At 44.2% G+C, this 12,505-nt stretch overlaps 1 protein-coding gene across 1 annotated transcript; it reads left to right on the top strand.

The window, feature by feature from the left end:
- Positions 1 to 5,915: 5,915 nt before the first annotated feature.
- Positions 5,916 to 12,393, top strand: LOC126987022 (insoluble matrix shell protein 4-like). The gene is made up of 3 exons (XM_050843664.1): positions 5,916 to 6,530; positions 9,698 to 10,320; positions 11,436 to 12,393. Exons 1-3 carry the CDS (start codon positions 6,497 to 6,499, stop codon positions 12,156 to 12,158), a joined length of 1,380 nt encoding a protein of 459 aa, XP_050699621.1. The 5' UTR covers positions 5,916 to 6,496; the 3' UTR covers positions 12,159 to 12,393.
- Positions 12,394 to 12,505: the final 112 nt, after the last annotated feature.

Below are 12,505 nucleotides of genomic sequence, written 5' to 3'. Positions count from 1 at the left end.
TGAGGTGAGGTGAGGGGAGGTAAAGTGAGGCAAGGCAAGGCAAGGCAAGGCAAGGCAAGGTAAGGTAAGGTAAGGTAAGGTAAGGTAAGGTTAGGTACAGTAAGTTAACTCCATTCACACCTGAGAGCGATTGAAAGGGAAGGTGTAAATCTCTCTCTCTCTCTCTCTCTCTCTCTCTCTCTCTCTCTCTCTCTCTCTCTCTCTCTCTCTCTCTCTCTCTCTCTCTCTCTCTCTCTCTCTTGTTTTTTCTTCTTTCCTTCATTTTCTTTCCTTTCTTTATTCATCTATGTTTATCTGTGTCTCTGTGTGTGTGTGTGTGTGTGTGTGTGTGTGTGTGTGTGTGTGTGTGTGTGTGTGTGTGTGTGTGTGTGTGTGTGTGTGTGTGTGTGTGTTCCCTAACCTATTTGTTCTGTTCTTTCTGTTCTTTCACATTTACTCTTTCCTGTTTTCCTTGTGTTTTATCTCGTTTTATCGTACAATCACCACCATGCCCTTAATTAGGCTCCGGGGTGTACTATTACATTTACCGTCAAGAGGGGAGGTCAACAGCAACGAAGAAAAAAAAAAAGAAGCCGCTAATCACTGCTCTCACAAAATAGAATCAGATGTTATTTTCATCTTCATTTTTTTTACATCAAAGGACACGGCTTAAGGGCAACAAAAAGAGTACACACAAAAAAGCCCGCTACTCGCCGCTCCCATAAAAGATAACAGTAAAGAGTAGCCAAAAGAGAGGTCAATTTCGGGTGGAGATGAAGGAAGGCTGTTAAGGTAAAAGAGGATTAGGTTAGGTTAGGTTAGGGAGGTGTCAGGATGCAACACCCAGAAAGCGTTTAAGTCATAGGAAGGAGGAAATACAGATGAAGAAAAGCTGTTATGGCAAAAGAGGATTAGGTTAGGTTAGGTTAGGGAGGTGTCAGGATGCAACTCCTTGAAAGCGTTTAAGTCGTAGGAAGGAGGAAATACAGATGAAGGAAGGCTGTTATGGCAAAAGAGGATTAGGTTAGGTTAGGTTAGGGAGGTGTCAGGATGCAACGTTTTAAGTCGTAGGAAGGAGGAAATACAGATGAAGGAAGGCTGTTATGGCAAAAGAGGTTTAGGTTAGGTTAGGTTAGGGAGGTGTCAGGATGCAACTCCCTGAAAGCGTTTAAGTCGTAGGAAGGAGGAAATACCGACGAAGTGAAGCTGTTGCGAAGAGATAGATAGATAGAAAGAAAGAGAAGATACATAAGAGATATAGAAAATGGGAAAAAAATGGAAGGGGCAATGAAAGAAAGGAAGGAAAGTAGAAAAAATGAGAGAAATGGAGCTGAGAGAGAGAGAGAGAGAGAGAGAGCCGGGGAGAGAGAAAAAAGAGACCGAGAGAGAGAGAGAAGGGCATTTAATGGACTGGTATTTACTTCCGATCTTCTTGGAGAGGACCCGTACGTGAAATCCTCCGCCCCTTGCGTGCGCGCGGCGGGGAGGAGGTCACCCTTTAGCGAGATGTATAATAAGTCAATATTGGCGAAGTTCCCGCATGATTTATGGCGAAGTCTCTCGTCCTGCTTTGAATACGTAAACAGTGAACAAAGATATCCTAATGACGCGGAGAAAAGAAGAGGAGGAGGAAAAGAAGGAGGTGGAGAGAGAGAGAGAGAGAGAGAGAGAGAGGCGGAGGAGGAGGAGGAGGAGATGAAGGAGGAGGAGGAGGAGGTATGTCAAGCTGAAATGTCTCGTACTAAAAGTGTGTGTGTGTGTGTGTGTGTGTGTGTGTGTGTGTGTGTGTGTGTGTGTGTGTGTGTGTGTGTGTCTCTCTCTCTCTCTCTCTCTCTCTCTCTCTCTCTCTCTCTCTCTCTCTCTCTCTCTCTCTCTCTCTCTCTCTCTCTCTCTCTCTCTCTCTCTCTCTCTCTCTCTCTTTCCGCATTGTGGTTCTTTCATTATTTCCTGTACGGTTTTAAGTTTACTAGCAAACCACATGGCAGGGAAGACGTCTCTCTCTCTCTCTCTCTCTCTCTCTCTCTCTCTCTCTCTCTCTCTCTCTCTCTCTCTCTCTCTCTCTCTGCCTACATATCGTTTTTTACTCTTATTTTTCTTTCCTTACGTCCTTCTTTCCTTTTTTTCATTCTCCTTCCCTCCCCTCTCCCTCTCCCTCTCTCTCTCTCCTTCCCCCTCTCTCCCTCCCTCACTAATTCATCCCCTCATGCATTCTTTCCTCTTGCCTTAATTTCGCACTGAGCAAGATGGCACAGTTTTTTTTACCAGGTTCTACCCTTCTATTTACCCTCCTCTATTCCTTTGCACCCTCATTTGCATGCCGCATATTCGCTTATTTTAGCTTCGTCGGGGCAGGGAAGGAGAGAGAGACAGGGAGGGAGGGAGCGAGGGGGGCACACAGGTAGGTTAGGTGTACAAGAACGCTCAATGAGTGGCCTGATGTAAACACTGTGGGTATTTACTCGGCCATTCATGATGTGTTTAGCCAGTGTCCTCCGCGCCGTCAAGGTGGGGGGCTGCACTCTAGTTTGTCCACCTCCTCCCGAGTGGAAACTGAATGTGTGTATGTGTGGGAGGTGGAAAAGAGTGGAAAGATTAAGAGAGAGAGGGAGAGGGGTGGGTGGGTGGAGGCGGGAAGAATGGAAGAAAGGAAAGAAGCAAGTTAGAAAAAAGAGAGAAGAGAAAAAAAGTGAGAGAGAGAGCGAGAGAGAGAGAGTAATTATCCCCTACCGCGAACTGGGCTGTTACGTGGTACGGCAAAATAACATGGCGAATCTCTCTCTCTCTCTCTCTCTCTCTCTCTCTCTCTCGTCCAAGTAACAAAATATCAGACCTTTTCGCATTATTATTATTATTATTATTATTATTATTATTATTATTATTATTATTATTATTATTGTCATTACTAACGTTTCCATACAGTATCGTCCAATTTCTGTTTCTCATTCCCTTTGCTTATCAATCTGTCGCATAAATGACTATATCGTTAAATGAAGGAAGCAATGGAATGAAGAATAAAGAAAGGAATAAGAGACGAGAAGGAAGAAAGAGTGAAGGAGGAAAGAATGAAGAGGGAAAGAAGAAAAGTAATAAAATAAGGTAGATACGAAGGAGAGAAGGAGGAAAGAGGGTTGGAAAGAAGGAGAGAGAGGAAAGAAAAAGGAGGAAGGGCAGAAAAAGGATGGTCCATAATTTTGGCAGATATTTTGGTGGGGATAGAGGGCATCATAGGTTCGAGGCGGGGGAGGAGGGAGAGTGGCGATTTAAGTGAGCATGCGCATGGGAAAACAAAAACTTATAGGGTTATTTTCAAGCTGATATAGAAAACACAGGGGAGCTATACCCCCCCTTGCCCCCCCGGAAAAAAGTTGGAAAGTTTCGTTTAGTCGGCGCAACATCTGTGGTCATATGCCGGAGAGAGACAGGAGGGGGAAGGAATTATAGGAGAAGGGAACAGACCCCAGGAGACGGGACACAACCCCTGATTAATACCTGGTACCCATTCACTGCTGGGTGGACAGGGGCGTAGGGTATCGGAAAAGCCGCCCAAATTTTTCCACTCCGCCCGGGAATCGAACCCGGGCTCTCTCGATCGTGAGCAGAGTGTGCTAGCCACTGCACCACGAAGCCCCCAGCCCCTCCCCGGAAATTACGGCCCTGTATGATATGTATAAATATGTATTCTGCTTTTCATATTTTCCGTTTTCTTCTGGGTTTTTTTCTCATGCTTTCCTATCCCAGTTTCTAGTCTTGATAATCCCTTTTCTTTATTCTATTTTCTACTTTCCTTTCCTTTTCTTTCCCTTTTATTCTCCGTTGCAGTTTTCCTTTTTTTCTCATATTCTTTCCCCCAACAATCCGTTCATTCTTTTTCCCTATTTATTTTCCTCTCTTATCCTGTTCCTCCCTTCTTTTCTTTTCATTCCGCTAAGCTTCATTTCTTTAGTTCCTTCATCCTATCTTCGTCTGTTCTCCGTCTTTTATTTCTTTTTGGTCTCCTATCTAACTCCTTTACTCTTTCCTCCCTTCTCCCATTTCTATCTTCTCCTCCTTCCTATCTTTCTTTCTTATGCCCTTTAAATTTACTTCCTTCCTTCTTGTGTCCTATCTTTCTCTGTCCTTTATCTTCTTGTGTTCTTTCCTTGCTTTCTATCTTACTCCTTTACACTCGGTTTCCTTCCTTCTTCCAACTGTCGCGTTCTCAATCTCATCCTCCTCTTCATTCCTTGTTTCCTCAATTACTTCCTCTAATTCTTTCTCTAATTCCTTCCTTCTTCCATGTTATATCCTCCTCCTTCAGTCCTTCGATCCTTCCCTTTCATTTCCTTTCATCATATTCCTTCTTCTTGCGATCCTTCCTTCCTTTGTTCCCTTCCATCTCCTTCCATTCTGTTCCTTTCTCTTGGGATACTCATTTCATATATTTAATTTCATCTCCTTCCCTTCTATTTCTCCTTCTTGCTATTCTTTATTTATTTATTCCGTTAGCTCTCCTTCCTTCCATCCTACTCCTTCCTCCTTCCCTTAAGCTCCTATACTCCTTTGCCCTAGGTCCTAAGTAGATATATAATTTCCTTCCCTTCCCTTCCCTTCCCTTTCCTTTCCTTCCCCTCTCATATGAACTCTCCCCTTTCATCCCTCCTTCCTTGCTAAACGTTTCTCCTTCTATCTTTCACGTCCTCAATCTCCTTCCTGGTTTCCTTTCTTACTTCCTCTACTAACCAATTCATTCCTTTTTTTTGTGTTATACCTTCCTCCTTTATCCCTTCATTCATTCACTGTCTCTCATCTCCTATATCTTCCTCTTGTAATCCTTCATTCATTCATTAATTCATTTTATTCCTTCCAATCTCCTTCCTTCCTATTCCTTCCTCACCCCCAAGATCTTCAGCAGTTCTATACACTTCCCTTCCCTTCCCTTCCCTTTCCTTCAATTTCCTTTGTTAACTTCCCCTTTCCATCTATCATGTTCTCAATCTCTTCCTTCTATTCCTTCCTTGTTTCCTTTATTACTTCCTTGCCCTCTAATTCCTTCAATCTTCCATGTTATCTTCAGCAGCTCTATACATTTTCCTTCTTTTCCCTTCCTTCTCCTTTAATTTCCTTTCTTAAAACTTCCTCTTCCATCTATCCCGATCTTAATCTCTTCCTCCTAATCCATCCTTATTTCCTTTTTAACTTCCTTGCCCTCTAATTCCTTCAATCTTCCATGTTATCTTCAGCAGCTCTATACATTTCCCTTCCTTTCCCTTCCCTCTCCTTTAGTTTCCTTTCTTAAAACTTCCTCTTCCATCTATCACGATCTTAATCTCTTCCTCCTAATCCATCCTTGTTTCCTTTTTAACTTCCTTGCCCTCTAATTCCTTCAATCTTCCATGTTATCTTCAGAAGCTCTATATATTTCCCTTCCTTTTCCCTTCCCTCTCCTTTAGTTTCCTTTCTTAAAACTTCCTCTTCCATCTATCACGATCTTAATCTCTTCCTCCTAATCCATCCTTGTTTCCTTTTTAACTTCCTTGCCCTCTAATTCCTTCAATCTTCCATGTTATCTTCAGCAGCTCTATATATTTCCCTTCCTTTTCCCTTCCCTCTCCTTTAATTTCCTTTCTTAAAACTTCCTCTTCCATCTCTCACATTCTCAAAATCTTCCTCCTAATCCATCCTTGTTTCCTTTTTAACTTCCTTGCCCTCTAATTCCTTCAATCTTCCATGTTATGCCTCCCTCCAGTCCTTCAGTCCTTTATCGTTCATTCCCTCTCATCTCCTTCCTTCCCCTCCCTCCCTCACGCTGCTCTGCCCTAAATCTTCAGTCGTACTATACAATTCCCTTCCGTTCCCTTCCCTTTCCCATCTTGAGTCGAGGGGGTGGTTGCAAAAGAGGCTACACCAGATTATATATAACAGCGCTCTCCACCCTTCCCCCGTTGACAGTATAACACTCTCGCACTCAACACAAACACACTCACGCGGACACACACACACAACACACACACACTCACGCCAGTTGGCCGCAGAACGTCGTGTCCCGTCCTGCAGAGCCGCCTCCACCACCACCACCACCACCATCATCATCATCAGCACCAGCACCCGTTGACGAAGGAAAACATACGAGAGGAAAAGACTTTATTTTCTTTCTCCAACTCCTCTTTTTTTTCTTCCTCCTCCTCATCTTTTTTTCTGCTTCCTTCTCCTCCTCTTCCTCCTCTTTCTGAAAACACTCGGAAAAGTGATCTTAAGTTTCAAACCATTTCCTTTCTCGTCCTCCTCCTCCTTCTTCTTCTCTTTCTCCTCATCTTTTTTTCCCACTTTCCGATTTTTTCCCGCTATTTTCGTCTCCGTTTCCATTTCCTCTCTCCTCCCGCTCCTCCTTCTCCTCCTCCTCTCCCTCTTTCTGTCTGCATTTATCTTTCCCTCGCATTTTTCCGTTCGTGTGTTTCCCTTCCCGTCGCTGCCAGGAAGGGCGGAGAGAGAGTCGCGTCTTGAAGTGTCACGCCGCTAACTCTTCATTACGGAAGCCGCGATGACCCGCCTCACGAGACTCCTTGTACTGGCAGGTAAGAGAGTCGATTTGTTTGGTTCACGTAATAAAGGAAAGGGAATTAACCAGAACGGGTACGCGGGGAGGGAGACGGGAAGGGAGGGAGGTAAGAAGCGTTATCTATACTTCCTCTTGTTATCCTCAATAAGCCTCCCTTAATCGTGTTTCTCCCTCCCTACGACTTACATTCATTCCCTCCCATCTCCTTCCTCCCTCCCTCACGCCCCTCTGCCCTAGAACTCTTTGAAGTCTGTTTTCCTGCTTGCCGATGGAACAGTCACCAACACAAATATCGACTAAACGCTCACAGCCAACATCATTCATCTTCTTCCACATCATTCTTCGTCATCTAAAACCGGGACACATTCCTTTACTCGCTTGCTTGCTGATGGGGAAAGCGAAGCAACCAGCAAGCATGGACAAGATCAACAGATGCAAAAAGGTGTAACGTTCTATACTTATATCGACAGGACATTCACATCCAACCATGACATTCTAAAACTGAGATACCCTCCTCTTGTTTCACTCGCTTGTTTACTGAAGGGGGAAAATGAAGCAATAAACAAGCATATACGAGATCAACAGATGCAGAAAGATGTAACGTTCTCTTAATATCGACAGAATCTTCACATCCAACCATGACATTCTGAAATTGACACCCTCCTCTTGTTTCACTCACTTGTTTACTGAAGGGGGAAAATGAAGCAATAAACAAGCATATACGAGATCAACAGATGCATAAAAATGTAACGTTCTACTAATATCGACAGAATCTTCACATCCAGCCATGATATTCGAAGACTGATATACATTCTTTTGCTTCACGCGCGCCTGCTGATGAGTGAAAGTAAAACAAACAAGCGAAAATAAGACCATAAAGGCGTTACCTTCTACATAATATATTGACAGAATCTTCATTTCCAGCCATGATATTCGAAGACTGATATACATTCTTTTGTTTCACGCGCGCCTGCTGATGAGTGAAAGTAAAACAAACAAGCAGAAATAAGACCATAAAGGCGTTACCTTCTACATAATATATCGACAGAATCTTCACATCCAGCCATGATATTCGAAGACTGACATAGATTCTTTAGTTTCACGCGCGCCTGCTGATGAGTGAAAGTAAAACAAACAAGCGAAAATAAGACCAAAAAGACGTTACCTTCTACATAATATATCGACAGAATCTTCACATCCAGCCATGATATTCGAAGACTGATATACATTCTTTTGCTTCACGCGCGCCTGCTGATGAGTGAAAGTAAAACAAACAAGCGAAAATAAGACCAAAAAGACGTTACCTTCTACATAATATATCGACAGAATCTTCACATCCAGCCGTGATATTCGAAGACTGATATACATTCTTTTGCTTCACGCGCGCCTGCTGATGAGTGAAAGTAAAACAAACTAGCGAAAATAAGACCAAAAAGACGTTACCTTCTACATAATATATCGACAGAATCTTCACATCCAGCCATGATATTCGAAGACTGATATACATTCTTTTGCTTCACGCGCGCCTGCTGATGAGTGAAAGTAAAACAAACAAGCAAAAATAAGACCATAAAGACGTTGCCTTCTACATAATATATCGACAGAATCTTCACATCCAGCCGTGATATTCGAAAACTCAGACATATTCTTTTCTTCTTTATCTATTCGCTTTCTGATGAGTAGTAAAACAAGTTACCAAGAATAAGACAAAGATAGCATAAAGACGTTACCTTCTAAATACATCGACAGAATCTTCACATCCGACAATGATATTCGAAAACTCTCATTTATTTTATGCACTTACTGATGAGGAAAAGTAAAAACAAACACGCAAACACGAGCTCGACACACGCATATAAAGATGTTACATTCTACAAATATCGGCAGAATTATCACATTCAACCATGACATTCTAAAACCGAGACACATCCCTTCTGCTTCACCCACTTGCTGATGAGTAGAACAGCAAGCAAGAATAAGGTCAACAAACTCACGAAGACGCTACATTCTACTACATATATCGACCAAATGATAAGGTCCAACCATGACATTCTAAAACCGAGACCCCCCCCGCCCCACCCCCTCCTTTTGCTTCACCCGCTTGCTGATGCGTGAAACAGCAAGCAAGAAATATATCATCACACGCATAAAGTCATTACATTCTACATACACCAACAAAATATCCACATCAAACCATATTCTAAAACTGACCCCCTCCCCCTCCTTTGCTTCACCCGCTTGCTGAGTGAAACAGCAAGCAGGAATATCAACACACGCACCAGACGTTACACTCCATACTTTCATCCCCAGACCAACCCCGCAAATGAGTCGCGAGGCCCGAATCTGTGTCCCGCGGAGCCCCAGTATCGCTGAAAACACAAGGCCCACACAATGCCTCCCTTCCGCACCCTGTTGACTGTGACAACTCGGGACCGTCGCGACTGTAATCTTCCCCGCTGCTGTGCATATTTATCCTTTCTTGACAAGTGCCGGTCGAGGCCTAGACATAATATTCCCCGCCGCGGCAGCTGAAGACAAATTGGTAGAGGTTACTCATCATTTCTCACCTCGCGGGGGAAGAAGGGAGGGAGGGAAGGGTAGAGGGGTGGAGGGAAGGAGGGAGGGAAGGAGGGGTGGAGGGAAGTATCAACAGCAAATCACGGGGACTTTTTGTAACATGAGACGGTCCCATGTTTTGTTTGGTGTGTGTGTGTGTGTGTGTGTGTGTGTGTGTGTGTGTGTGTGTGTGTGTGTGTGTGTGTGTGTGTGTGTGTCAGTCTGTCTGTCTTTCTCTCTGTTTGTTTGTCTGTTTGTTTAAGTCTCGGGGTGTTTTATAATGTACTTTTTCCATGTATGTCATTCTGTGTGTCTTGACGCCGCTCTACTTGTCTGTGTCTCTCTCTCTCTCTCTCTCTCTCTCTCTCTCTCTCTCTCTCTCTCTCTCTCTCTCTCTCTCTCTCTCTCTCTCCACATCAAAACACCTTCACTTTGGTCTGTTTTGCTTGCCTTTCATCTGTTTGATCTCCCTGTTTAGCTGCTCCTCCTCCTCCTCCTCATCCTCATTCTCCTTGTACTCCTCCTCATCTTACTTCTCTTCCTCTTCTTCTTGTTCTTCTTGTTTTCTTCTTCTTCTTCTTTTTCTCCTCCTCTTACTACTACTAATGGACTTTTTTTCTTCAACAGCTGTGGTGAGCGTCTGTTTGTCTCAGCAACGGAGCTACCTGCCTCCCACAAACGGCAATGGCAACGGTAATGGAAACGGCAACGGTAATGGCAACGGAGTGAACGGTAACGGCAATGGCAACGGGGTGAACGGTAACGGTAACGGCAACGGTAATGGCTTCAACGGTAATGGCAACGGAAATGGTGGCACTCACGGGAACGGCAACGGGAATGGAAATGGCAACGGAAACGGCTTCAATGGCAACGGTAATGGAATAGGCAACGGAAACGGCAATGGAGTCAACGGCAATGGAAATGGGAATGGGAACGGATTTAACGGCAACGGGAATGGAAATGGCAACGGGTTCAACGGCAACGGGAATGGTAACGGGTTCAACGGCAATGGTAATGGAAATGGCAACGGCAATGGCTTTAACGGCAACGGTAATGGCAATGGTAACGGTAACGGCAACGGCTTCAACGGGGACCCCTTGGCGGCCCTGAGCGCGGCTATCGGCGGGGGCGGTGTGGCGGGCGTGGACTACCCTGTGCTGTCCCCCGCCGCCGTGCCCGACACCGGCTTCTCCTGCCAGGGTCTGCTGCCAGGCTACTACGCCGACACCGCCCCCGAAGCTGGCTGCCAGGTGGGTGCTCTCTCTCTCTGTCTCTCTCGTGAAGTGATTTTTTTATTCGATTTTCCTTATAATTGTTTCCGATTCTCTTTTTATATGGAAACTATTATATCTATCTATTCATGTATCTCTCTCTATCTGTGTCTCTCTCTCTCTCTCTCTCTCTCTCTCTCTCTCTCTCTCTCTCTCTCTCTCTCTCTCTCTCTCTCTCTCTCTCTCTCTCTCTCTCTCTCTCTCTCTCACTAGATATATTTACTCATCTATCCATTTATTTCCTTATTCACCTTATTTAACTTAACTTCCCTCTTCCATAACACCAAAAAATATATATAAGTCAAACCGTGATTCCCTCAAGCCCTCACACGCGTTCCTGTAAGCTCTCACAACAGAGCGGCGAGATGCAGGTTTTATGAGCACGATAATTATTACGCGATATATATAAAGCTTTTTTTCCTCAACGCTTTTTGCTCCGCTGATACAACTGTTTATATTCGTGTCTCTTCAGGGGGTGGAATGACAGGTCCATATTTGTACGACTAACCCTCTTTTTTTTTCTCTCTCTCTCTCTTTTTTTTTGGGGGGGGGCTTCTTTCTTTTGTTCTTGTTCTTGTTTCCTCTTGTTTATTCTTCTTCCTCCTCCTCCTCCTTATTTTTTGTGTTCTCTTCCACTTCATTCCTTTGTTGTTATCCTCTTCATTCCCTTTCCCTTTCTTTGTCGTGCTTCTTCACCTCCTTTTTCCGCTCCCTTGCTCCTCCTCCTCTTCTTCTTCTTCTTCCTTCTCCTCCTCCTCCGCTTACTCGCTCCCTTTCCGGTCATTCGTATATACCTTTCCATGTTCGTCCACTAATTCACTTTCCCTTTTCATCCTCCTCCTCCTCCTCCTTCTCCTCCTCCACCTTTCCGCTCATCCACCTACACTCTCCGTCCTTCTTCCCTAATTCACTTTCCCCTTCTATCCATACTCCACCTCCTCCTCCTCCTCCTCTTCCTCTTCCTTCTCTTCATCGCACTCTTTCTCCTCATTAATTTATACTGTTCGTCCTTCACTTTCTACTTCCATCGTCTTTCCCGCCTCCTGCACCTCCTCCTCCACCTCCTCCTACTCCTCTTCCTCTTCATCCAACAGCTGTTCCACATATGCCAGGCGGGCGGGCGTCAGGACTCCTTTCTGTGTCCCAACGGCACGGTGTTCAACCAACGGTACTTCGTGTGTGACTGGTGGTACAACTTCGACTGTTCCACCGCCCCGGACTTCTACAACCTCAACGCCAACATCGGGGACACCAACGAGCATGTCAACGGGAACGGCAACGGGAATGGAAATGGTAACGGAAATGGCAACGGGAATGGAAATGGTAACGGTAACGGGAATGGCAACGGTAATGGTAATGGAAATGGGAATGGTGGTAATGGAAATGGCAACGGTAATGGTGGTAATGGAAATGGTGGTAATGGAAATGGCAACGGTAATGGTGGTAATGGAAATGGTGGTAATGGAAATGGCAACGGTAATGGTGGTAATGGAAATGGTGGTAATGGAAATGGCAACGGAAATGGTGGTAATGGAAATGGCAACGGTAATGGCAACGGAAATGGCGGTAATGGAAATGGCAACGGATTGGGTAACGGAAATGGTAACGGCAATGGAAATGGCAACGGTATCGGGAATGGAAACGGCAACGGATACTCTTACCCCAGACCTGGCAACGGTAACGGCAACGGTAATGGCAACGGAAATGGCAATGGCAACGGCAACGGTAATGGTAACAACGGTAATGGCAATGGCAACGGTAATGGCAATGGCAACGGTAATGGCAATGGCAACGGTTTTGGACATTCCTATGGATAAGAAACAACAGAAGAATCAACGGTAATGGATTTTATGGCAACGGAAAACAGAAGAAATGGCCAACAGAAAGAAAATAACGGGGAGAGAGAGAGAGAGAGAGAGAGAGAGAGAGAGAGAGAGAGAGAGAGAGAGTGCCATAGAGTTGCCATCATTGCCATCACGTGACCAGATATCTCCGTCATTTCCTGTCATTTTTTTTTTGTCTTTATAATTTCTTTGTATATATTTAGTTAATTTTTTTCATTCCTGTATGAGAGATAATAGGATTTTTTTTCTATTATTATTATTATTATTATTATTATTATTATTATTATTATTATTATTATTTATTTTCATTATTAATATTA

This window comes from Eriocheir sinensis, chromosome 63, assembly GCF_024679095.1.
Source record: "Eriocheir sinensis breed Jianghai 21 chromosome 63, ASM2467909v1, whole genome shotgun sequence".
Lineage (NCBI taxonomy): Eukaryota > Metazoa > Arthropoda > Malacostraca > Decapoda > Varunidae > Eriocheir > Eriocheir sinensis.
Note: the sequence above shows the minus strand (reverse complement) of the source record. Positions and strands in the feature narration are given on the sequence as shown.